At 46.3% G+C, this 27,539-nt stretch overlaps 1 protein-coding gene across 1 annotated transcript; it reads left to right on the forward strand.

Moving 5' to 3' along the window:
- The first annotated feature begins 414 nt into the window (after positions 1-414).
- LOC139253812 (histone-lysine N-methyltransferase PRDM9-like) lies at positions 415-5,254 on the forward strand. Its single transcript, XM_070873577.1, has 2 exons — positions 415-717; positions 1,855-5,254. Exon 2 carries the CDS (start codon positions 2,219-2,221, stop codon positions 3,233-3,235), a length of 1,017 nt encoding a protein of 338 aa, XP_070729678.1. The 5' UTR covers positions 415-717; positions 1,855-2,218; the 3' UTR covers positions 3,236-5,254.
- The last annotated feature ends 22,285 nt before the right edge of the window (positions 5,255-27,539 follow it).

Here is a 27,539-nt window from a genome sequence, read left to right on the forward strand (position 1 = left end):
TAGAAGGGCTGAATGGCCTGCTCCTGCACCTATTTTCTATGTTTCTATGTTTCTATGACCTTTGCCGGTGATGATTATGGATAAATCAATTATTCGACACACCTTGTTTGAAACAAGCTGGTGTATTCACTATTTATCCAGAGTATTAATCTCAAGCTCAGGAATGGTGGTGGGTGGGGGGGGGTGGGGGTGGTGATGAAGACCAGCAGAATCATAGTCGAACTGCCAGAATGAACATGGTTCAGTGCCCAATGCAATCATAGTAAATACCTTCAATTCACTAATGGGGGGGTGATTATCCATGGCGGCATATTTACCCAGCATTCGCGGCGACAGAGAATGTGCCCAGCCCAGACTACAGGGGGCCCGGTGCGCAGGCGCGGGGACCCGGCTGTGTTCGGTGCATGCGCGGCATCGTGCAATGGCGGAGAGGACGCAGTGAACGTGTGCTCTCGGAAAATAACTCGTTTTCAGCGGGTCGCAGCGGAGCAATGGCGCAGCGGGTGAGCGGGGAGGCTTGGTAAACAACCGGTGGCCGCCGGAAGCCCGGAATAATAACCGCAATGTCGGCGGCTGCAGCTTCCGGGGCTTTCTCCCGCTCTCGGGCCGCGGGCTGACGGCGGCCATCTTTGTGCAGGACGATCAGTCGGACCCCTCCGCCATCTTTATTCGCTGACCCGCAACGCGCATGCGTGGCCATCTTGGTGCAGGAGCGAAGTTAGTTGCGTCAGGGTCTTGTTTCTAACCGGTCCGCCTGGCTGCAGCAACAACTTTGTGTCATTTTATTGTCTCAACACCTCGGATTTCTCACCATCTCTCCTAAAGGCACTGCTCAGGGCTCAGCTCACGGCTTACGTCCCAGACAATTGTAAGACGAAAGCCCCAGAGCTGTTCTCTCCCTGGGTTACAATCCCCATGGACAGTCCCCCAGGGTTATTATCCCACCAGAACAGAAGAAATAGGAGCAGGAGCGGGCCATTTGGCCCCCTGGAGTCATGCTCCGCCATTCAGTCAGACCATGGGCTGATCCGATCATGGACTCAGCTCCACTTCCCCGCCCGCTCCCCGTCACCCTTCACTCCCTTATCGCTCAAACATCTGTCCAACACCACCGTAAATATATTCCATGTCCCCAGCCTCCACAGCTCTCTGAGGCAGCGAATTGCACAGATTTGCAACCCTCTGAGCGAAGAAATTTCTCCTCATCTCAGTTTTTTAAACGGTCGGCCCCTTATTCTGCGACTATGCCCCCTGGTTTTAGAATCCCTATGAGTGGAAATATCCTCTCTGCGTCCACTTTTTCGATCCCCTTCGTTATCGTATGTTTCAATAAAATTACATCTCATTCTTCTGATTCGCAACATGTATCGGCTCAACCCATCCTCATGAGACAAACCCTCATCTCCGGAACTGTACCCAGCCAGAGTCAGCACATTCAGGGGAGCGGAACCAGTGAGTGTAGAACTGAACCCAGCCAGAGTCAGCAAATTCAGGGGAGGGGAATCAGTGAGTGTGGAACTAAACCCAGCCAGAGTCAGCAAATTCAGGGGAGGGGAACCAGTGAGTGTAGAACTGAACCCAGCCAGAGTCAGCACATTCAGGGGAGGGGAACCAGTGAGTGTAGAACTGAACCCAGCCAGAGTTGGTGATGATAATTGGGAGGGAGGACAAGCAGCCTTCATACGGGCGACGTGCTTCAATTTCAGGACAGGGATTGGGGAAGAGTGTATGGAACGGGGATTTACAGCTTTGGAGGAACAAGAGAGGAAATAATGTTCCATACAATCTAAATTTGTCGGTTGTGAATTAATGGCCTTTACTTGCTGTAATGATTTGTGTAAACTCCTTTTCCAGGTTATTCGAAGGGCAGGATTTGTTATCGGGACACTCAAACCAAACATCACATCAAGATCTGATGGAATTACTCGATTCATCAGGGCCTGAATATCATTGGCCTTTGAAAGTGGAAGGTGAAATGTTTGTCTGTTCTGTCTGTGGAAACAGATTTCAATCATCAGTCTGACTGGAAAAGCACCGAGACACACACACAACCGAGTGAGAGTTCCAGTGCACTGAGTGTAGAAAGAGCTTTAACCAGTTACACAGCCTGAAAAAATATTGCGCGATTGACAGCGGGAAGAAACCATACATGTGTTCTGTGTGTGGACGAGGCTTCAACTGATCATCACATCTGGAGAGACGCAAGGACACCCACACCATGGAGAAACCATGGGAATATGGGGACTATGGGAAAAGATTCAATGACCCATCTGAGCTGGAAGTTCATCTGGGCACTAACACTGGGGAGAGGCCATTCACCTGCTCTGAGTGTTGGAAGGGATTCACTCAGTCATCCCACCTGCTGACACACCAGCGAGTTCACACCGGGGAGAGGCCATTCACCTGCTCCGAGTGTGGGAAGGCATTCACTCAGTCATCCCACCTGCTGATACACCAGCGATCTCACACTGGGGAGAGGCCATTCACTTGCTCTGAGTGTGGGAAGGGATTCACGACCTCATCCACCCTGCTGAGGCACCAGCGAGTTCACACTGGGGAGAGGCCGTTCATCTGCTCCAAGTGCGGGAAGGCATTCACTACTTCACGCATCCTGCTGAGACACCAGCGAGCTCACACTGGGGAGAGGCCATTCACCTGCTCTGAGTGTGGGAAGGGATTCACGCGGTCATTCACCCTGCTGAGGCACCAGCTAGTTCACAATGGAGAGAGGCCGCTCACTTGCTCTGACTGTGGGAAGGGATTCACTCAGTCATCCGATCTGGTTGCACACCAGCAAGTTCACAGTGGGGAGAGGCCGTTCACCTGCTCCGTGTGTGGGAAGGGATTCACTCATTCATCCAACCTGCTGTTACACCAGCGAGTTCACACTGGAGAGAGGCCATTCACCTGCTCCGTGTGTGGGAAGGGATTCACTCAGTCAGCCAACCTGCTGACACACCAGCGAGTTCACACTGGGGAGAGGCCATTCACCTGCTCCGTGTGTGGGAAGGGATTCACTCGGTTATCCCACCTGCTGACACACCAGCGAGTTCACACTGGAGAGAGGCCATTCACTTGTTCTGAGTGTGGGAAGGGATTCACTGCATTATCCAACCTGCTGACACACCAGCGAGTTCACACTGGAGAGAGGCCATTCACTTGCTCTGAGTGTGGGAAGGGATTCACTGCATTATCCAACCTGCTGATACACCAGCGAGTTCACACTGGGGAGTGACAATTCACCTGCTCTCAGTGTGGGAAGGGATTCACTCTGTAAACACACCTGCTGGCACACCAGCGAGTTCACAAGTGACTGCAGGGTTTGGATTCTGCTGTTGTCCCAGACTGAATCGTGTCCATTCTGACAGTTAGGTTTTCTTTCTGCTGATATTGATTCCCCCTATAACTGAGCAGGAGTTTAATATTCTGGATATTTGACCAATTAATCAAAGGGAAAATGCTCAGATTAAAAATAACGCTGATTGTGATTGCATCTCTCATTAACTCTTTAAGAAAGATAAGAAATAGGAGCAGGAGCAGGCCATTAGCTACGCGAACCTGCTGTGCCATTTAATAAGGTCACTTCGCTGCCCACTCCCCATAACCCTTCACTCCATTATCGTTCAAAAATCTGTCGATCCCCACCTTAAATATATTCAGCGACCCACAGCTCTCTCGGCTGAGAATTCCACCGATTTACGACCCTCTGAGTGTAGAAATCTCTCCTCATCTCAGTTCTAAATCCCATTTTCTTAAACTATGCCCACTAGTTCTAGATTCCCTACAAGTGGAAACATCCTCTCTGCATCCACCTTGTCGAGTCCCCTGAGTATCATATGTTTCAATAAGATCACCTCTCATTCTTCTAAACTCCAATGAGTATACGCCCAACCTACTCAAACTATCCCCATAAGTCAACCCCTTCATCTCAGGAGTCAAACTAGTGAAGCTTCTCTGAACTGTCTCCAATGCAAGTATATCCCTCCTGAAGTAAGGAGATTAAAACTGTACGTAGTACTCCAAGTGTGGTCTCACCAATACCCTGTACAGTTGTAGCAGGACTTCCCTGCTTTTATCCTCCATCCCCCTTTCAATAAAGGCCAACATTTCTATTGGCTTCATAATTACTTGCTGTATCTGCATAATATTTTTTTGTGTTTCACACACAAGGACAACCAGGTCCCTCTGTACTGCAGCATTTTGTAATAGCTCTCCATTTAAATAATAAATTGTATTTTTATTTTTCCTGCCAAAGTGGATAACCTCACACTTTCCCACGTTATACTCAATCATCCAAATATTAACCCACTCACTTAGCCTGTCTACATCTATTTGCAGATTGTTTGTGTCCTCCTCCAATTTGCTTTCCCATTATCTTTGTATCATCAGCAAACCTGGCTACATTACACTCAGTCCCTTCATCCAAATCATTAATATAGATTCTAAATAGTTGAGGCCGATCCCTGCGACACCCCACTAGTCACCGTTTGCCAAATGCAAAATGACCCACTTATCTGTCTTCTGTTAGTTAGCCGACCCTCTATCCATGCTAATATATTAACCTCAAACCCGTAAACTTTAATCTTGAGCAGTAACCCTTTATATGGCACCCTATTGAAAGCCTTCTGGAAATCCAAATACACCACCTCCACTGGTTCCCCCTTCCACACTGCTCATTACATCCTCAAAGAACTCCAGCAAATTTGTCATACATGATTTCCCTTTCCTAAAACCATGCTGACTCTGCCTGACTGTATTATGCTTTTCCAAATGTCCTGCTACTGTTTCCTTAATAAAGAACTCCAGATTTTTTCCACCAACAGATGCTGGGCTAACTAGTCTGCAGTTTCCAGATTTCTGTCTCTCTCCCTTTTGAAATCGGAGTGTTACATTTGTGGTTTTCCAAACCGCTGGAAGTTCTCCACAATCCAGGGAGTATTGGGAGATTTCAACCGATGCATCCACTATCTCTGCAGCCACTTTTAAGACCCTAGGATGCAGGCCATCAGGTCAAGGGTTTCTTCTCCACCTTTGGTCCAGGCAATGTTTCCACCTTTAGTCCCATTATTTTACTGAGTACTTTTTCTTTAGTGTCAGCGATAGTTTTAAGTTCCCCCTTCCACATAAGCCTCTAAATTATCTATTATTGGGAGGTATTTAGTTTCTTCTACCGTGAATTCCGATACTAAACATCACAAGGATTGTATTCAAATATTGAAAGCTGCAACAAATGGAGCTATAGTTTGTTACACAATTGACAATAAAATGAATTGAATCTGCAGCTTGGTTTGGATTTCTCTGGAATGGAGCGAGACATGATGTGCCTTGATATACCGCCGGTGTCCAGTAGATGACGCTGACCCTGCAATTAATTGAGACTGATTGGAGCGTGACTGCCCCCTGGAGCAGGAGGAATGATGGCAGGTCAGGGTCAGGCACTGAACTTACTGCACCCACAGGGACATCACACACTGCCCCCTCCGTGGGGCAGATCAGGGTCAGACACTGAACTTACTGCACCCCACAAGGACCTCACACACTGCCCCCTCCCTGGGGCAGATCAGGGTCAGACACTGAACTTACTGCACCCCACAGGGACCTCACACACTGCCCCCTCCCTGGGGCCGATCAGGGTCAGACACTGAACTTACTGCACCCCACAGGGACCTCACACACTGCCCCTTCCCTGGGGCAGATCAGGGTCAGACACTGAACTTACTGCACCCCACAGGGACATCATACACTGCCCCCTCCCTGGGGCAGATCAGGGTCAGACACTGAACTTACTGCACCCCACAGGCACCTCACACAGTGCCCCCTCCCTGGGCAGATCAGGGTCAGACACTGAACTTACTGCACCCCACAGGGACCTCACACACTGCCCCCTCCCTGGGGCAGATCCGGGTGAGACACTGAACTTACTGCACCGCACAGGGACATCACACACTGCCCCCTCCCTGGGGCAGATCAGGGTCAGACACTGAACATACTGCACCCCACAGGGACGTCACACACTGCACCCTTCCTGGGGCAGATCAGGGTCAGACACTGAACATACTGCACCCCACAGGGACCTCACACACTGCCCCCTCCCTGGGGCAGATCAGGGTCAGACACTGAACTTACTGCACCACACAGGGACATCACACACTGCACCCTCTCTGGGGCAGATCAGGGTCAGACACTGAACATACTGCACCCCACAGGGACCTCACACACTGCCCCCTCCCTGGGGCAGTTCAGGAATCAGACACTGAACTTACTTCACCCCACAGGGACATCACACATTGCCCGCTCCCTGGTCAGACACGAACATACTGATCACTATTGGGGATGCACGAACTGCCCTGTCTCTGGGGGAGTCACTGCTGGATGGTCCGCAGACAGAAAGGGAACTCCTCCAAACATTCTGGTCATGAATCGCGAGAATAAAAAAAAACCCAGAATCCGAGCACCCCCCCTGGCATTGGTCCATTTTGTCCAGGGGCGCACTGTCGATCTTGATGACTGGGAGCCAGGGTTGTGCGACGAGGACAGGCTAGTGGAGGGCCTTCGTCTTACTGATGTTTTGTGGAAAGCACATTCCTTCGTAAGCCTCAGTGAATACATCAAGTATGTCCTGGAGTTCAGCCTCGGAAAGTACAATGATGCAGGTGTCGTCCGCGTACTGTAGCTCGACGACAGAGGTTGGGGTGATCTTGTATCTGGTCTGGAGATGCCGAAGGTTGAACAGTTTCCCACTGGTTCTTTTGCTTAGTTCCACTCCAGCTGGGAGCTTGTTCACTGTGAGGTGGAGCATGGCAGCGAGCAAGATTGAGAAGTGGGATGGGGTGATGACAGAGTCCTGTTTCACCCTGTTACGGACATGGATTGTGTCCGTGATGGATCCGTTGTTAAGGTTCGCAGCCTGCATGTTGTCATGGAGCAGGCGGAGGATAGTGATGAACTTTTGGGGGCATCCGAAATGGAGGAGGAAGCTGCATAGAGCCTCGTGGTTGACAGTGTTAAAGGCCATTGTCAGGTCGTATCGACATATCAGGCTAACATTCATCTCACCCTAATCTGAGGAAGGACGTTCTTGCTATTGAAGGAGTGCAGCAAAGGTTCACCAGACTGATTCCCGGGATGGCTGGACTGACATATGAGGAGAGACTGGATCAACTGGGCCTTTATACACTGGAATCTAGAAGGATGAGAGGGCATCTCATCGAAACGTATAAGTTTCTGACATGACGGGACAGGTTAGATGCGGGAAGAATGTCCCAGATGTTGGGAAATTCCAGAACCAGGGGACACAGTCTTCGGATAAGGGGCAGGCCATTTAGGACCGAGATGAGGATAAACTTTTTCACTCAGTGAATTGTTAACCTGTGGAATTCCCTGCCACAGAGAGTCATTGATGCCAGTTCATTGGATATATTCAAGAGGTAGTTAGATGTGGCCCTTACGGCTAAAAGCGTCAAGGGGTATGGAGAGAAATCGGTAAACGGGTACTGAGGTGAATTATAAGCCATGATCTTATTGAATGGTGGTGCAGGCTCCAAGGGCCGAATGACCGACTCCTGCACCTATTTTCTATGTTTCTATGCTTCACTGCCCCTGCTGATGTGTCAATATCACAGTACTCAGTCTCACCTTTATCTCACTCCCCCTGTTGGTGTGTCTCTGTATCACAGTACTCAGTCTCACCTTTATCTCACTCCCCCTGCTGGTGTGTCTCTGTATCACAGTCTCAGTCTCACCTTTATCTCACTCCCCCTGCTGGTGTGTCTCTGTATCACAGTATCAGTCTCACCTTTATCTCACTCCCCCTGCTGGTGTGTCTCTGTATCACAGGATCAGTCTCACCTTTATCTCACTCCCCCTGCTGGTGTGTCTCTGTATCACAGCATCAGTCTCACCTTTATCTCACTCCCCCTGCTGGTGTGTCTCTGTATCACAGTACTCAGTCTCACGTTTATCTCACTCCCAATGCTGGTTTAACTCTGCACCACAGTCTCAGTCTTAGATTTATCTCACTCCCTTTGCTGGTGTGTCTCTACGTCACAATATCAGTCACATCTTTATCTCACTCCCTCTGCTGGTGAGTCTCCCTATCACAGTCTCAGTCTCACCTTTATCTCACTCCCCCTGCTGGTGTGTCTCTGTATCACAGTATCAGTCTCACCTTTATCTCACTCTCCCTGCTGGTGTGTCTCTGTATCACAGTATCAATCTCACTTTTATCTCACTCCCTCTGCTGGTGTGTCTCTGTATCACAGTACTCAGTCTCACCTTTATCTCACTCCCCCAGCTGGTGTGTCTCTGTATCACAGTACTCAGTTTCACCTTTATTTCACTCCCTCTGCTGGTGTTTCTCAGTATCACAGTATCAGTCCTACCTTTAACTCACTCCCTCTGCTGATGTGTCTCTGTATCACAGTACTCAGTCTTACTTTTATCTCACTCCCTCTGCTGGTGTGTCACTGTATCACAGTCTCAGTCTCACCTTTATCTCACTCCCTCTGCTGGTGTGTTTCTGTATCACAGTATCAGTTTCAGCTTTGTCTCACTCCACCTGCTGGTGTCTCTCTGTCATCATCATAGGCCGTACCTCGGAATCGAAGAAGACTTCCTTCCACTCTAAAAATGAGACCTTACATGGCTCTCTCTTCCCCGTGTCCTGCTCTCTCCCCTGTGTCACGATCTCTCCCCCCATGTCCCGCTCTCTCCACCCCATGTCCCAATCTCTCTCTCCCGTGTCCTGCTCACTCTCCCCCCGTGTCACACTCTCTCCCCCATGTCCCAATCTCTCTTCCCCGTGTCCCGCTCTATGCCCCCCGTGTCCCACTCTCCCCCTCCCGTGTCCCGTGCTCTGCCCCACACTTGTCCCGCGCTCTCCTCACCCCACCGTGTCCCCCGCCCTCCCGCCCCCGTGTCACCCGCTCTCCCCCCCCGTGTCCTGTTCTCTCTCCCCCGTGTCCTACTCTCTCTCCAATATCTCCCGCTCTCTACCCACGTCTCCTGCTCTCTTCCCCCATCTCCCGCTCTCTCACTCCCCTGTTGGTGTGTCTCTGTATCACAGTATCAGTCTCACCTTTATCTCACTCCTCCTGCTGGTGTGTCTCTGTATCACAGTACTAAGTCTCACCTTTATCTCACTCCCCCTGCTGGTGTGTCTCTGTATCACAGTCTCAGTCTCACCTTTATCTCACTCCCCCTGCTGGTGTGTCTCTGTATCACAGTCTCAGTCTCACCTTTATCTCACTCCCCCTGCTGGTGTGTCTCTGTATCACAGTCTCAGTCTCACCTTTATCTCACTCCCCCTGCTGGTGTGTCTCTGTATCACAGTATCAGTCTCACCTTTATCTCACTCCCCCTGCTGGTGTGTCTCTGTATCACAGTATCAGTCTCACCTTTATCTCACTCCCTTTGCTGGTGTGTCTCTTCGTCACAATATCAGTCACACCTTTATCTCACTCCCTCTGCAGGTGTGTCTCTCTATCACAGTCTCAGTCTCACCTTTATCTGTCTCCCCCTGCTGGTGTGTCTCTGTATCACAGTATCAGTCTCACCTTTATCTCACTCTCCCTGCTGGTGTGTCTCTGTATCACAGTATCAATCTCACCTTTATCTCACTCCCTCTGCTGGTGTGTCTCTGTATCACAGTACTCAGTCTCACCTTTATCTCACTCCCCCTGCTGGTGTGTCTCTGTATCACAGTATCAGTCTCACCTTTATCTCACTCCCTCTGCTGGTGTGTCTCTGTATCACAGTATCAATCTCACCTTTATCTCACTCCCTCTGCTGGTGTGTCTCTGTATCACAGTACTCAGTCTCACCTTTATCTCACTCCCCCTGCTGGTGTGTCTCTGTATCACAGTACTCAGTTTCACATTTATCTCACTCCCCCTGCTGGTGTGTCTCTGTATCACAGTATCAGTCTCACCTTTATCTCACTCCCTCTGCTGGTGTGTCTCTGTATCACAGTATCAGTCTCACCTTTATCTCACTCCCTCTGCTGGTGTGTCTCTGTATCACAGTATCAGTCTCACCTTTATCTCACTCCCTCTGCTGGTGCGTCTCTGTATCACAGTATCAGTCTCACCTTTATCTCACTCCCTCTGCTGGTGTTTCTCAGTATCACAGTATCAGTCCTACCTTCAACTCACTCCCTCTGCTGGTGTGTCTCTGTATCACTGTATCAGTCTTACCTTTATCCCACTCCCTCTGCTGGTGTGTCACTGTATCACAGTCTCAGTCTCACCTTTATCTCACTCCCTCTGCTGGTGTGTTTCTGTATCACAGTATCAGTTTCAGCTTTGTCTCACTCCACCTGCTGGTGTCTCTCTGTCATCATCATAGGCCGTACCTCGGAATCGAAGAAGACTTCCTTCCACTCTAAAAATGAGACCTTACATGGCTCTCTCTTCCCCGTGTCCTGCTCTCTCCCCTGTGTCACGATCTCTCCCCCCATGTCCCGCTCTCTCCCCCCCATGTCCCAATCTCTCTCTCCCGTGTCCTGCTCACTCTCCCCCCGTGTCAAACTCTCTCCCCCATGTCCCAATCTCTCTCCCCCGTGTCCTGCTCTATCCCCCCGTGTCCCACTCTCCCCCTCCCGTGTCCCGTGCTCTGCCCCACCCGTGTCCCGCGCTCTTCTCACCCCACCGTGTCCCCCGCTCCCCCCCCCCCGTGTCACCCGCTCTCCCCCCCCGTGTCCTGTTCTCTCTCCCCCGTGTCCTACTCTCTCTCCAATATCTCCCGCTCTCTACCCACGTCTCCTGCTCTCTTCCCCCATCTCCCGCTCTCTCACTCCCTTGCTGGTGTGTCTCTGTATCACAGTATCAGTCTCATCTTTATCTCACTGCCTCTGCTGGTGTGTCTCTGTATCACAGTATCAGTCTCACCTTTATCTCACTCCCCCTGCTGGTGTGTCTCTGTATCACAGTATCAGTCTCACCTTTATCTCACTCCCCCTGCTGGTGTGTCTCTGTATCACAGTATCAGTCTCACCTTTATCTCACTCACCCTGCTGGTGTGTCTCTCTATCACCGTATCAGTCTCACTCGCCATGCTGGTGTCGCTCTGTCATCATCATTGGCCGTACCTCGGAATTGAAAAAGACTTGCTTCCACTCCAAAAATGAGACCTTACATGGCTCTCTCTTCCCCGTGTTCTCTCTCCACTGCGTCACGATCTCTGCCCCCGTGTCCCGCTCTCTCTCCCCCCGTGTCCCACTCTCTCTCCCCCGTGTCTTGCTCACTCTCCCCCCGTGTCGCACTCTCTCTCCCCCGTGTCCTGCTCACTATCCCCCGTGTCGCCCTCTCTCGCCCCCCCATGTCTCGCTCTCTCCCCCCGTGTCCCACTCTCTCTCCCCCGCGTCCCAATCTCTCTCCCCCATGTCCCGCTCTATCCCCCCCGTCTCCCGCTCTATCCCCCTCCCGTTTCGCGCACTCTCCCCCCCTGTGTCCTGTTCTCTCTCCCCGCATGTCCTGTTCTCTCTCCCCCATGTCCTACTCTCTCTCCAACATCTCCCGCTCTCTATCCACGTCTCCTGCTCTCTTCCCCCGTCTCCCGCTCTCTGCACCTCCGTCTCCCACTCTGCCCTCCCTTCTCTCGCTCTCTCTCACCGTCTCCCCCTCACTCCCCCCATTTCCTGCTCTTAACTCCCCGGCTCCAGCCCTCTCCCCCCATGTCCCACACTCACCCCCCCGTCTCCCCCTGTCCACTCACCCCCCGTCTCCCGCTCTCCACACACCTCCATGTCACGCTCCCTCCCCCCGAATCCTGTGTGCTGCTCCACTACCCATGTTGTAGTTTAACTACCGAACAGCTTTTTGCCGCTTTGCTAATTATAGCAATTCAACTATTCTCAGGATTTATATTTAATTCAGACTAGGAGTCTCTCGTTCAGATTATAAAAAATGCTGTAATACAGGTATATTGAGCAACGACATCAGAGATTTATCAAGTACTTTATGTTCTGTTACAAAAAGTAATTGTTAACGAATGATAGTCACAGCCTGAATCCCGAAAGCACCCTCTCGAGAAATCGTGATGCCAACTCCCCTGATCTCCTTTCTCATGTGAGAATTATTTCTTCTTTTCTTGACTTGGTTTGCAATGCCCCTTAGTGGAGTAGCTGCTAACTTTGTTCCTTTTACCCCATTCAAATGCTGGGAGAACCTGCAGCTGTTTCAGCCTCACAATACATCATTTAAATCGACTGCTTTTGACCTTCTGTGTTATCTCTTATCTCCTCTCCCTGTGGCAGGAATCACTTCTCTGAGAACAATTATACAGTCCATGTCACACAGAATTATATTGAGCTTGGCTTTACAAAATGATCATGACTAGTGCATGACTCATATCTTAATGATTAATAATTTTAGCCTTGATCATTCTAGTTTTTATGAAGATCTATCAGCAGTTAGAAAAAAGGTTAACTGAATAATGGCTCAATTTACCATGATGCTTTGATTCTCAGCCTTTGACCATTTTGTGTCATTTATAAGCGAGATTTACATAAATCCAATGCACACAAAGGGAGTTACAAACATAAAGGTTAATCATTATTTAAAGACATGTAAAATAAGCTTCTTAGTTCTAACTTCTAATACCTGTCAATAGGCGATATACTAGTGTCCCACTTTATCCCTACGCCCCATCCCCTGCCGCCCCCGTGTCCCGCTCTACCCCCCCACCCCCCGGCCCGTGTCCCGCCGGACATTAGCTTGAATGATGTGGAATCTGTATGCTTAGACCTGCGGAACACCAAGGGGCAGAATATGCTCGTGGGAGATGTGTACAGACCAACAACAGTAGTAGTGAGATTGGGGATGGCATCAAACAGCAAATTAGGGAAGCGTGCAATAAAGTTACAGCAGTTATCATTGGTGACTTTAACCTACATATAGATTGGGCTAACCAAACTGGTAGCAATACGGTGAGAAGGATTTACTGGAGCGTATAAGGGATGATTTTCTAGACCAACATGTCAAGGAACCAACTAGAGAGCTGGCCATCCTAGACTGGGTGTTGTGTAATGAAAGAGGATTAATTAGCAACCTTGTTGTGCGAGGCCTCTTGGGGAAGACTGTGCATAATATGGTATAATTATTTATTAAGATGGAGAGTGAAACATTTAATTCATAAACTATGGTCCTGAGCATAAAGAAAGGTAACTTCGATCGTATGAGATGTGAATTGGCTATGATAGACTGGCGAATGATACTTAAGGCTTCGATAGGTATGTAAAGAGTAAAAGGTTAGTAAAGGCAAATTGGCCAGAAATAGCAGCGAACCCGGGGACTGGGAGAAATTTAGAACTCAGCAGAGGAGGACAAAGGGTTTGATTAGGGCAGGGAAAATAGAGTACGAGAGGAAGCTTGCAGGGAACATTAAGGCGGATTGCAAAAGATTCTATAGATCTGTAAAGAGAAAAGGTTGGTAAAGGCAAAAGTAGTTTCAATGCAGTCAGAATCAGGGGAAGTCATAACGGGAAACAAAGTAATGGCAGACAATTGAACAAGTACTTTGGTTCGGTGATCATTAAGGAGGACACGAAAAACCTTCCGGATATAAAAGGGGTCAGAGGGTCGAGTAAGAAAGAGGAACTGAGGGAAATCCTTATTAGTAGGGAAATTGTGTTGGAGAAATTGATGGGATTGAAGGCCGATAATTCCCCACGGCCTGATGGACTGCATCCCAGAGTACTTAAGGAGGTGGCCTTGGAAATAGTGGATGCATTGACAGTCATTTTCCAACATTCCATTGACTCTGGATCAGTTCCTATGGAGTGGAGGGTAGCCAATGTAACCCCACTTTTTAAAAAAGGAGGGGAAGAGAAAACAGGAAATTATAGACCGGTCAGCCTGACCTCAGTAGTGGGTAAAATGATGGAATCAATTATTAAGGATGTCATAGCAGTGCACTTGGAAAGAGGTGACATGATATGTCCAAGTCAGCATGGATTTGTGAAAGGGAAATCATGCTTGACAAATCTTCTGAAGTTTTTTAGGATGTTTCCAGTACAGTGTACAAGGGAGAAACAGTTGATACGGTGTATTTGGACTTTCAGAAGGCTTTCGACAAGGTCCCACACAAGAGATTAAAGTGCAATTTTAAAGCACATGTGATTGGGGGTAGTGTGCTGACATGGATTGAGAACTGGTTGGCAGACAGGAAGAAAGGAGTCGGAGTAAATGGGTACTTTTCAGAATGGCAGGCAGTGACTAGTCGGGTACCGCAAGGTTCTATGCTGGGGCCCCAGCTGTTTACATTGTATATTAATGATTTGGACAAGGGGATTAAATGTAGTATCTCCTAATTTGAGGATGACACTAAGTTGGGTGGCAGTGTGAGCTGCGAGGAGGATGCAGTGAGGCTGAAGAGTGACTTGGATAGGTTAGGTGAGTGGGTAAATGCATGGCAGATGAAGTATAATGTGGATAAATGTGAGGTTATCCACTTTGGTTGTAAAAACAGAGAGACAGACTATTATTTGAATGGTGACACACTAGGAAAAGGGGAAGTCAACCTGGGTGTCATGGTACATCAGTCATTGAAGGTTGGCATGCAAGTACAGCAGGCGGTTAAGAAAGCTAAGGGCATGTTGTCTTTCATAGCGAATGGATTTGAGTACAGGGGCAGGGAGGTGTTACTACAGTTGTACAGGGCCTTTGTGAGGCCACACCTGGAATATTGTGTACAGTTTCGTACACCTAACCTGAGGAAGAACATTCTTGCTATTGAGGGAGTGCAGTGAAGGTTCACCAGACTGATTCCCGGGATGGCGTAACTGACATGTCAAGAAAGACTGGATCAACTGGGATTGTATTCACTGGAGTTCAGAAGAACGAGAGGGGATCTCAGAAAAACGTTTAAAATTCTGACGGGTTTAGACAGGTTAGATGCAGGAAGAATGTTCGCAATGTTGGGGAAGTCCAGAACCAGAGGTCACCGTCTAAGAATAAGGGGTAAGACAATTAGGACCGAGTTGAGGAGAAACTTCTTCACTCAGAGAGTGGTGAACCTGTGGAATTCTCTACCACAGAAAGTTGTTGAGGCCAATTCACTAAATATATTGAAAAATAAGTTAGATGTAGTCCTTACTGCTAGGGGGATCAAGGGGTATGGCGAGAAAGCAGGAATGGGGTACTGAAGTTGCATGTTCAGCCATGAACTCATTGAATGGCGGTGCAGGCTCGAACGGCCGAATGGCCTATTCCTGCACCTATTTTCTATGTTTCTATGTTTCTAAGGGTTGATGGTGGATAGGCAATGGCAGGCATTTAAAGGTCACATGGATGAACTTGAACAATTGTACAATCCTGTCTGTGTAAAAATAAAATGGCGAAGGTGGCTCAACCGTGGCTAAGAAGGGAATTTAGGGATGGTGTTAAATCCATGGAAGCGGCATATAAATTGGCCAGAAAAAGCAGCAAACCTGAGGACTGGGAGAAATTTAGAGGAGGACAAAGGGTTTAAATAGGAGGGGGGGAAATAGAGTATGAGTGTAATCTTGCAGGGAACATAAAAACTGAATGCAAAGGCTTCTATCGATATGTGAAGAGACAAATATTAGTGAAGACAAATGTAGATCCCTTGCATTCAATATCAGAGGAATTTATAATGGGGGACAAAGAAATGGTAGATCAATTGAACAAATATTTTTTTCTGGCTTCAATACGAAGACACAAATAACCTTCCAAAAATACTAGTGGTCCGAGGGTCTAGCGAGAAGCAGGAACTGAAGGAAATTCTTATTAGTGAGGACATTTTGTACGTGGAATTGATGGGTTCGAAGGCCGATACATCACCAGGGCCTGATAGTCTGCATCCCAGAGTCCTTCGCAAGTGGCCCTGGAAATAGTGGATGCATTGGTGGTCATTTTCCAACATTCTAGACTCTGCATCAGTTTTTATGGACTGAAGGGTTGCTAATGTAACCCCACTTTTTAAAAAAGGAGGAAGAAATAAAATAGCTAAATATAGACCGGTTAGCCTGTCATTGGGAGGAGGGAAAATTTTGGAATCAATTATTAAAGATATAATTGCAGCGCATTTGGAAAGCAATGACAGGATCCGTCCAAGTCAGCATGGATTAGGAAAAGGAAATCATGCTTGACAAATTCTATGGAATTTTTTGAGGTTATTACTAGTAGAGTGGACAAGGGCGAACGAGACATACACATTGATAGACAAAGACAAACAGACAGACGGGAGAGACAGACAGCGAGATAGAGACAATGAGAGACAGAAAATGTGAAACTGAGAAGGAGATGCAGACTGAGTGCGAAAAAACTCTAACACACAAACTTACAGAGATGTTTGTGTGTTCTGTCAATAGGGTGAGGGAAAGAGTGAAGAAAGACAATGCTAAAGATAGTGACAAGGAGAGAGACAGATGGAGAGAGAGAGACAGATAGATAGAGAGAGCGAGACAGAGAGAGATTTACTCAGCAGGTTAGAGACATGAATTAACAGACACAGGCAAAGGGAGACAGACAGGCAGCGACATAGTCAGATAGAGATGATGGGAAAGAGAGAGACAGTCAAACAGAGAAACTGAGAGAATCCCATTGGAACAGAACTGGACAGTCTGAGAAAGAGACAGACAGATTGAGAGAAAGAGACAAACAGAGAAACAGGGAAAGACAGAATCGAGATAGAAACAAAGAGAGGCAGAAACTTTGAGACTAAGAGGGAGGGTCAGACTGAGTGAGATAAAGACTCAAACACATACATCTGCAGCGATGTGTGTGCGTGGTCCATAAAGGGAGGGAGTCAAATAGTGATGGAATTACAGAAAGAAAGACAGGGACAAAGAGAGAGACAAAGAGGGAGCCAGAAGGAGAGAAAGACAGATAGAGAGAGAGAGATAGAGACAAAAACAGAAACTGATGGAAATACTCATCAGGTTATGAACAGACAAAGACATTGACAGACAGAGATGTTGGGAAAGATAGAGCCAGTCTGACAGTGAGACTGAGAGAATCCCATTGGAACTGAACTGGACACCGTGAGAAAGAGACAAATTGAGAGACAGAGACAAACAGAGAAACAGGGACAGACGGCGTGAGTCAGAGAGTGGCAGACACAGAGAGAGCAAGACAGAAACATACAAACACACGAACACATAAACAGCTCATTAAAGAGAGAGAGAGAGGCAGAGACTGAGAGACACAGGTACATTTCACAATTTCATTTCGTTATCGGTTCAGAGTGTCACAGTGTTACAGAAAAATGCTAATTCAACAGACGAAAATCGGGTATCACGGAGCAGGATGGGAGGACATCTGTGTTAAATTAAAGCGTTACCAGGAGGGGGGTCCGAACCCAGGTGGGTATAAACCCATTGCATCTGAAGTCCAACATCGCAACCACTCCGTCATCCTGGTCCTAGTCCCATGAAAACCTCATCAAATTTGATAACACTCATTGTGTCCTTTCTCCATTAATCCTGCTGATCTCTTGGCACTCTTGTGGTTTGCTCTGAGAACCTCCTCTGGGTTAACGTCACTGGGAAAATGCAAGGAGTTGAGTGTGGAATTAAATCATCATTTTGAAAAAAAATCTGGCTCCTGAAACAGAAATCATGCAGAGGCTGATGTTGCTGAGCAGATCAGTCACCGTCTGCACTGTTAGAACAAGTTATAGCGTCGTTACCAACCAATAATTAGTAATACTCAGATTACTGCTCAATCCCAATTTTAAGTGAGAATGCATCATTATAATTAATCTGACGGAACAATAGAGATTGAATTAACTTCAATCCAGACTTAGGGAAGTATGTCAAGGCCTTGAAGATGGTGCAGAAGAGATTTACAAGAATTCTACCAGGAATGAGATATTTCAGTTATTCAGAGACGAGAGAAACTGGGATTGAGCAGAAAAGGTTACAGGATGATTTAATAGAGGTGCTTAAAATTATGAAAAGTTTTGATAGAATCATCGAGGTTTACGACAGATAGGGAAACCATTGTGCCCATCGTGTCTGTGGTAGCCAAAAAGCAGCTGTCCGGCCTAATCGCACTTTCCAGCTGTTGGTCCAGTGCCCTGCAGGTTACGGCACCTCGGTGCATATCCAGGTACCTTTTCAATGAGATGGGAGATTCTGCCTGTACCTTCCTTTCGGGCAGTGAGTTCCAGACCCCCACCATCCTCTGACTGAAAAGGATTTCTCCTCGATCCCCTCAAATCCTCTACCAATTCCTTTACATCTATTCTCCCAGTTTATTGATCACTCTGCTCACGGAAATAGCTTCTTCCTATCAACTCTATCGAGGCCCCTTATAATCTTGTACATGTCTATTAAATCTCCTCTGTTCCAAAGAAAACAACTCCAGCCTATCCAACCTTTCCTCACGGCTAAAACTCTCCATTCCTGGCAACATCCTCGTCTATTTCCTCTGTACCCCCTTGATTGCAATCACATCTTTCCTGTAATCTGATGACAAGGTCTGCACGCAGTACTCTCGCTGTGGCCTAACTAGTGTTTTATAAATTTAAAGCATAACCTTGCTGCTCCTATATTCTAAGCCGGGACCAATAAAGGCACGTATTGTGTACGCCTTTTTTAACCATCATACCTACCTGTCCTGCTACTTTCAGGGATCCGTGGACTTGCACTCCAAGTTCCTGGAATACTGGGGCAGTTTGGGTCTCCTTATCTTAAGGAGGGATACACTTGGTGGTGGTGCAACGGAAGTTCACATAACATGATTCCTGGGATGAGCGAGCTGTCTTATGGTGAGAAATTGTGTCGAATGTGCCTATGCTCTCTGCAGTTTAGAAGAATGAGTGATGCTCTCAATGAAAGATACAATATTCTGAAACGGATTGACACGGTGGATGCTGATAGGTTGTTTACCCTGGCTGGAGATTCTAGAACTTGAGAGCATAGTTTCAGGATAAGGGGTCGGCCATTTAAGACAGAGACAAAAGGACGAAGTTCTTCATCGAGAGCGTTGTGAATCTTTGAAATTCTCAATCCAAGGTACTGTGGAGGCTGAGTCGTTAATTATATTCAAGGCTGAGATAGATAGATTTTTGGACTGTATGAGAATCAAGGGATATGGAGATAATTCAGGAAAGGGGAGTTGATGCCGATGATCAGCCTTGATCTTATTGAATGGTGGAGTGGACTCGAGGGGCTGTATGGCTTACTCCTGCTCCTAATTCTGATGTTCTTATATAACTGCACAACTTCCCATGAAAACCTGCTCAGAATTGATAACACTAATTGTGTCCTTTCTCCATTAACTCCTCCTGATCTCTTGGCCCTCTTGTGGTTTGCTCTGAGACACTCATCTGGGTGAACGTCACTGGGGAAATGCAAGGTGTTGAGTGTGGAATTAAATAATCATGTTCAAAAAAAATCTGTCTCCTGCAGTAGATGATTATGATCAGCAGGTGGTGATAGTGATCTTACTGAAACAGGAATCATGCAGAGGCTGATGTTGCTGAGCAGCTAAGTCACCGTCTGCATTGTTGGAACAAGTTATATCGTCGTTATCAATCAATAATTAGGTATACTCAGATTAATGCTCAGTCCAATTTTAAGAAAGTATGCATCCTTAGAATTAATCTGAAGGAACAATAGAGATTGAATTAACTTCAGTCCAGACTTTGGGAAGTATGTCAAGGCCTTGAAGATGGTGCAGAAGAGATTTACTAGAATTCTACCAGGAATGAGATATTTCAGTTATGCAGAGATGAGAGAAACTGGAATTGAGCAGAGAATGTTAAAGGATGATTTAATAAAGCTGATTAAAATGATGAAAGATTGTGATAGAACCCTAGAGGTTTACGACACAGGGGGAGGCCACTGTGCCCATCGTGTCTGTGCTGGCCTCAAAACAGCCATCGTGCTTCATCACTCTTTCCAGCTCTTCGAACATTGCCCTGTATGTTACGGCACCTCAAGTGCATATTCAGGTTAATTTTTCAAAGAAATGAGCGTGTCTGCCTGTACCTCCCTTTCAGGCAGTGAATTCCAGACCCTCAGCACCCCTGGATGAAAAGGATTGCTCTTCGATTCCCTCTAAACCTTTTACCAATTACTTTACATCTGTTCTCTCTGGTTATTGACCATTCTGCTCAGGGAACTTCCTCCTTCTTATCCACTCTATCTCTTCCTCTTATACGTTGTACACGACAATTAAATCTCCCCAAGGCCTTCTCTGTTCCAAAGAAAACAACTCCAGCCTATCCAATCATTCCTCATAGCAAAAAGCCTCCAGTCCTGGCAACATCCTCGTTTCTCAGCTCTGTCCCCGATCTAGTACAATCATATATTTCCTGTTGTATGGTGACCGGAACTGAACGCAGTACTCCTGCTGTGGCCTAACTAGTGTTTCATAGATTTAATACATAATCTCGCTGATCTTGTATTCTAAGCCACGACCAATAAAGGCACATATTCCGTATGCCTTTTTAACCACGTTATCTCCCTGTCCTGCTACCTTCAGGGATCTGTGGACGTGCACTCCACGGTCGTGGAGTACTGGGGCAGTTTGGGTCTCCTTATCCAAGCGGGGATATACTTACCTTGGTAGTGGTAAAACGGAGGTTCACTAGATTGATTCCTGGGATGAGAGAGCTCTCTTATGGTGATAGATTGTGTCGAATGCGCCTCTGCGCTCTGCAGTTTAGAAGAATGAGAGATGCTCTCATTGAAAGATACAAGATTCTGAAGGGGATTGATAGCGTTGATGCTGGAGAGTCTAGAACTAGAGGGCATAGTTTCAGGATAAGGGGTCAGCAATTTAAGAACGAGAAGAGGATGAATTTCATCGCCGAGAGCATTTTGAATCTTTGAAATTCTCACTCTAAAGGACGGTGAACGCGGCGTTGTTGAATCGACTCTGGGCTGAGATAGATAGATTTTTGGGCTGCAGGAGAATCAAGTGATATAGGTATAATGCAGGAAAGTGGCGTTGAGGTCGATGATCAGCCATGATCATATTGAATGGCGGAGTAGACTCGAGGATCCGTATGAACTACTCCTGCTCCTATTTCATATGTTCTTATATAACTTCACACCTTCGCATGAAAAACTCCTCAGAATTGGTAACACTAATTGAGTCCTTTCTCCATTAACCCCTCCTGATCTCTTGGCCCTTTTGTGGTTTGCCTTATCTACCTGTGCTGCTACCTTCAGGGATCTGTGGACCTGCACTCCAAGGTCCTGGAGTAAAGGGGCAGTTTGGGTTTCCTTGACTTAAGGAGCGATATACTTGCCTTGTTGGTGGTGCAACGGAGGTTCACGAGATTGATTCCTGGAATGAGAGAGCTGTCTTATAGTGAGAGGTTTTGTAGAATGGGCCTAAGCTGTCTGCAGTTTAGAAGAATGAGGGATGCTCTCATTGAAAGATACAAGATTCGGATGGGAATTGACAGTGTAGATGCTGAGGGGATGTTTCCCCTGGCTAGAGAGTCTAGAACTAGGGGGCATAGTTTCAGGATAAGGAGTCGGCCATTTAAGACAGAGAAGAAGATGAAGTTCATCACTCAATCCCAAAGGAGTGTTTATATTCAAGGCTGAGATACATAGATTTTTGGACTGTAGGAGAATCAAGGTATGCGGGGATAATGCAGGAAAGGGGACTTGAGGTCGATGATCAGCATTGAACTTATTGAATGGCGGAGCAGGCTCAAGGAGCTGTATGGCTCACTCCTGCTCCTAATTCTTATGTTCTTATATAACTTCACACCTTCCCATGAAAACCTCCTCAGAACGGATAACATTAATTCTGTCCTATCTCCCTTAACCCCTCTTGCTGTTTGCTCTGAGAAACCCCTCTGGGTGAACTTGACTGGCAAAATGCAAGTTGTGTGTGGATTTAAATAATCATGTTTATAAAAACTCTGGCACATGCAGTAGCTGTTTACGATCAGCAGGTGGTGACAGTGATCGTATTGAAACAGGAATCATGCAGAGGCTGCTGTTGCTGAGCAGATAAATCACCATCTGCATTATTAGAACAAGTTATATCATCGTTATCAATCAATAATTACTAATAGTCAGATTATTGCTCAGTCCACTTTTAAGAGAGCATTCACCCTTACAATTAATCTGATGGAACAATAGAGATTGAATTAATTTCAATACAGACTTTTGTAAATATGTCAAACATGAGAACATAAGAATTAACTACAGGAGTAGGCCATCTAGCCCCTGTCTCCGTTTATATTACACGAGACCCTGTCTCTGTTTTTATTACACTGGACCATGTCTCTGTTTATATTACACTGGACTCTGTCTCTGTTTATATTACACTGGACCCTGTCCCTGTTTATATTACATTAAGGTGGATGAATTAAGTGTGCAAATAGATGTTAACAAATATGATGTGATTGGGATTATGGAGACGTGGCTCCAGGATGATCAGGGCTGGGAACTCAACATCCATGGGTATTCAACATTCAGGAAGGATAGAATAAAAGGAAAAGGAGGTGGGGTAGCATTGCTGGTTAAAGAGGAGATTAATGCAATAGTTAGGAAAGACATTAGCTTGGATGATGTGGAATCTATATGGGTAGAGCTGCAGAACACCAAAGGGCAAAAAACGTTAGTGGGATTTGTGTACAGACCTCCAAACAGTAGTAGTGATGTTGGGGAGGGCATCAAACAGGAAATTAGGAGTGCATGCAATAAAGGTGCAGCAGTTATAATGGGTGACTTTAATATGCACATAGATTGGGCTAGCCAAACTGGAAGCAATACGGTGGAGGAGGATTTCCTGGAGTGCATAAGGGATGGTTTTCTAGACCAATATGTCGAGGAACCAACTAGGGGGAGGCCATCTTAGACTGGGTGTTGTGTAATGAGAGAGGATTAATTAGCAATCTCATTGTGCGAGGCCCCTTGGGGAAGATTGACCATAATATGGTGGAATTCTGCATTAGGATGGAGAATGAAACAGTTAATTCAGAGACCATGGTCCAGAACTTAAAGAAGGGTAACTTTGAAGGTATGAGGCGTGAATTGGCTAGGATAGATTGACGAATGATACTTAAGGGGTTGACTGTGGATGGGCAATGGCAGACATTTAGAGATCGCATGGATGAATTTCAACAATTGTACAATCTTGTCTGGCGTAAAAATAAAAAAGGGAAGGTGGCTCAACCGTGGCTATCTAGGGAAATCAGGGATAGTATTAAAGCCAAGGAAGTGGCATAAAATTTGTCCAGAAATAGCAGCGAACCCGGGGACTGGGAGAAATTTAGAACTCAGCAGAGGAGGACAAAGGGTTTGATTAGGGCAGGGAAAATGGAGTACGAGAAGAAGCTTGCAGGGAACATTAAGGCGGATTACAAAAGTTTCTATAGGTATGTAAAGAGAAAAAAGTTAGTAAAGACAAACGTAGGTCCCCTGCAGTCAGAATCAGGGGAAGTCATAACGGGGAACAAAGAAATGGCAGACCAATTGAACAAGTACTTTGGTTCAGTATTCACTAAGGAGGACACAAACAACCTTCCGGATATAAAAGGGGTCAGAGGGTCTAGTAAGGAGGAGGAACTGAGGGAAATCTTTATTAGTCGGGAAATTGTGTTGGGGAAATTGATGGGATTGAAGGTCGATAAATCCATAGGGCCTGATGGACTGCATCCCAGAGTACTTAATAGCGGATGCATTGACAGTCATTTTCCAACATTCCATTGCATCTGGATCAGTTCCTATCGAGTGGAGGGTAGCCAATGTAACCCCACTTTTTAAAAAAAGGAGGGAGAGAGAAAACAGGAAATTATAGACCTGTCAGCCTGACCTCAGTATTAGGAAAAATTATAGAATCAATTATTAAGGATGTCATAGCAGCGCATTTGGAAAATGGTGACATGATAGGTCCAAGTCAGCATGGATTTGTGAAAGGGAGATCATGCTTGACAAATCTTCTGGAATTTTTTGAGGATGTTTCCAGTAGAGTGGACAAGGGAGAACCAGTTGATGTGGTATATCTGGACTTTCAGAAGGCTTTCGACAAGGTCCCACACAAGAGATTAATGTGCAAAGTTAAAGCACATGGGATTGGGTTAGTGTGCTGACGTGGATTGAGAACTGGTTGTCAGACAGGAAGCAAAGAGTAGGAGTAAACGGGTACTTTTCAGAATGGCAGGCAGTGACTAGTGGAGTGCCGCAAGGTTCTGTGCTGGGGCCCCAGCTGTTTACATTGTACATTAATGATTTAGACGAGGGGATTAAATGTAGTATCTCCAAATTTGCGGATGACAATAAGTTGGGTGGCAGTGTGAGCTGCGAGGAGGATGCTATGAGGCTGCAGAGTGACCTGGATAGGTTAGGTGAGTGGGCAAATGCGTGGCAGATGAAGTATAATGTGGATACATGTGAGGTTATCCACTTTGGTGGTAAAAACAGAGAGACAGACTATTATCTGAATGGTGACAGATTAGGAAGGGGGAAGGTGCAACGAGACCTGGGTGTCATGGTACATCAGTCATTGAAAGTTGGCATGCAGGTACAGCAGGCGGTTAAGAAAGCAAATGGCATGTTGGCCTTCATAGCGACGGGATTTGAGTACAGGGGCAGGGAGCTGTTGCTACAGTTGTATAAGGCCTTGGTGAGCCCACACCTGGAGTATTGTGTACAGTTTTGGTCTCCTAACTTGAGGAAGGACGTTCGTGCTATTGAGGGAGTGCAGCGGAGATTCACCAGACTGATTCCCGGGATGGTGCGACTGACCTATCAAGAAAGATTGGATCAACTGGGCTTGTATTCACTGGAGTTCAGTAGAGTGAGAGGGGACCTCATGGAAACGTTTAAACTTCTGACGGGTTTGGACAGGTTGGATGCAGGAAAATGTTCCCAATGTTGGGGAAGTCCAGAACCAGGGGTCACAGTCTAAGGATAAGGGGTAAGCCATTTAGGACCGAGATGGGGAGAAACATCTTCACCCAGAGAGTGTTGAACCTGTGGAATTCTCTACCACAGAAAGTAGTTGAGGCCAATTCACTAAATATATTCAAAAGGCAGTTAGATGAAGTCCTTATCACTCGGGGGATCAAGGGGTATGGTGAGAAAGCAGGAAGGGAGTAATGAAGTTTCATGTTCAGCCATGAACTCATTGAATGGCGGTGCAGGCTAGAAGGGCTGAATGGCCTGCTCCTGCACCTATTTTCTATGTTTCTATGTTTCTAGACCGTGTCTCTGTTTATATTACACTAGGCCCTGTCTCTGTTTATATTTACACTGCACCCTGTCTCTGTTTTAATTGCACTAGACCGTGTCTCTGTTTATATTACACTAGGCTCTGTCTCTGTTTATATTACACTAGGACCTGTCTATGTTTATATTACACTAGACCCTGTTTCTATTTATATTACACGAGGTTCTGCCTCTGTTTATATTACACACGAGACCCTGTCTCTGTTTATATTACACTAGACCATGTCTCTGTTTATATTACACTGCACCCTGTCTTTTTTTATATTACACGAGGCTCTGTCTCTGTTTATATTACACTGGACACTGTCTCTGCTTATATTACACCAGACCCTGTCTCTGTTAATATTACACGAGGCTCTGTCTCTTTTTATATTAAATAAGACTCTGTCTCTGTTTGTAGTAGACTAGGTCCATTCTCTGTTTATATTACACTAGATCCTGTCTCATTTTATAATACACGAGGACCTGTCTCTGTTTATATTACACTAGATCCTGGCTCTGTAAGAAAGAGTGAAAGATGATAGATAGATATTGATACTCGTAAAAATATGTATGTGTGTGTGTGAGAGGATGTAATCATTTATTTTACTTCGGAGCACATTTCTTCTTGTTATTAGCTATCAGCAGCTGTGTGTAACGTGTATTTGATCAGGTATTGTGTGGGTAATATTTGTGTTGAGCGGATGGTTTGAACCTTGTAACACTCTCCCAGCGATGGACTGGGATTGAGGGACAGGACTGAAGGTGAGCAATTAATTGCACATTGCACTCCTTGGTGGCACACTGTGTGTTCGAGGTTACTAATTCACACTTGTGTTGTCCTGTGCCAATTTCTCCCAGTTCTTTAATGTTGAGCACTGTTTTTCCTATTTTCTATTGAGCTTTGAAATGACCCACTGCTTGTGTCAGACAGAGCCTGGAACCATGACCTCAAAGCACCACCGTATGGGCGGCCGCACGGTCTTAATGTCCACTGTGTTCAGCAGCTCTCATTTGGTTGAGTGGAACGCAAAGAGCAAACACAAAGCAGTTGTTATATAAGAACATAAGACATAGGAGCAGGAGTGGGCCATTGGACCCAACGAGCGTGCTCCGCTAGATAATCAGCTCATGATGTGATATTGGCCTCACCTCCACTTTCCTGCCTGTCCCCATAACCCTTGACTCCACTATAGTTCAAGAATCTGTCTATCTCAGCCTTGTATATATTCAATGACCCAGCTTCCACAAATCTCTGGGGTAGAGAATTCCAAAGATTCAATAACCTCTGACAGAAGAAATTCCTCCTCATCTCCGCCAAAAATGGATAACCCCTTATTCTGAAACTATGCCCCGTAGTTCTTGATTTCCCACACGCGGGGAAATATCCTCTCAGCTTCTACCCTGTCAAGCCCCCTCAGAATCTTATATGCATCAAAAAGATCACCACTTATTCTTCTAAACACCAATAAGTACAGGCCCAACATGCTCAATCTTTCCACATAAGACAACCCATTAATTTTCGGAAACACCCTCGTGAACCTCCAATGCAAGTACATACTTCCTTAAATAAGGAGACCAATACTGTACGCAGTACTCCAAGTGTGGCATCACCAATACGTTGTGCAGTTGGCGCAGGACTCCCCTACTTTTATACTCTATCCCCCTTGCAATAAAGGTCAACTTTCCATTTGCCTTCCTAATTACTTGCTGTGCTTACATGCTAACTTTTTGTGTTTTATGTACATGAACCGTGCCCGCCCCCAGGTCCCCCTGTACTGCAGCATTCTGTAGTCTGTCTCCATTTAAATATTACTTTGCTTTTCTAGTCTTCCTACCGAAGTGCATAACCTCATATATACTCCATCTGCCAGATTTGTACCCACTCATTTAACCTATCTTTTTGCAGACTCTTTGTATCCTACTCACAACTTGCATTCCCACCCATCTTTGTATCCAGCAAATTTGTCGACAATACACTCAGTCCCTTAATCCAAGGCATTAATATAGATTGTAGATAGTTGGGGTCCCAGCACTGATCCCTGTGGCACCCCACTAGTTACAGTTTGCTAACCTGTAAATGAACCATTTATCCTGACTGTTTTCTGTTAGTTAGCCAATCCTCCATCCATGTTACCCCCAAAACCATGAGCTCTTATCTTGTGTAGCAACCTTTTAGGTGGTACCTTCTCGAATGTCTTTTGGAATCCAAATACAACACATCTAGCAGTTTCACTTTATGCACCCTGCTCGTTACATCCTCAAAGAACTCCAATACATTTGTCAAACATGATTTCCCTTGCATAAAACCATTTTTATGCTGCTTGATTTTATTATGATTTTCTAAATGTCCTGCTACTACTTAATATATTTAAGGTGGAGATAGACAGAT

Source organism: Pristiophorus japonicus, unplaced genomic scaffold (assembly GCF_044704955.1).
Source record: "Pristiophorus japonicus isolate sPriJap1 unplaced genomic scaffold, sPriJap1.hap1 HAP1_SCAFFOLD_513, whole genome shotgun sequence".
Lineage (NCBI taxonomy): Eukaryota > Metazoa > Chordata > Chondrichthyes > Pristiophoridae > Pristiophorus > Pristiophorus japonicus.

Bases quoted from the DNA above. Each gene is read 5' to 3' on its own strand.
- LOC139253812 (XM_070873577.1), top strand. From the start codon at position 2,219: ATGGAGAAACCATGGGAATATGGGGACTATGGGAAAAGATTCAATGAC.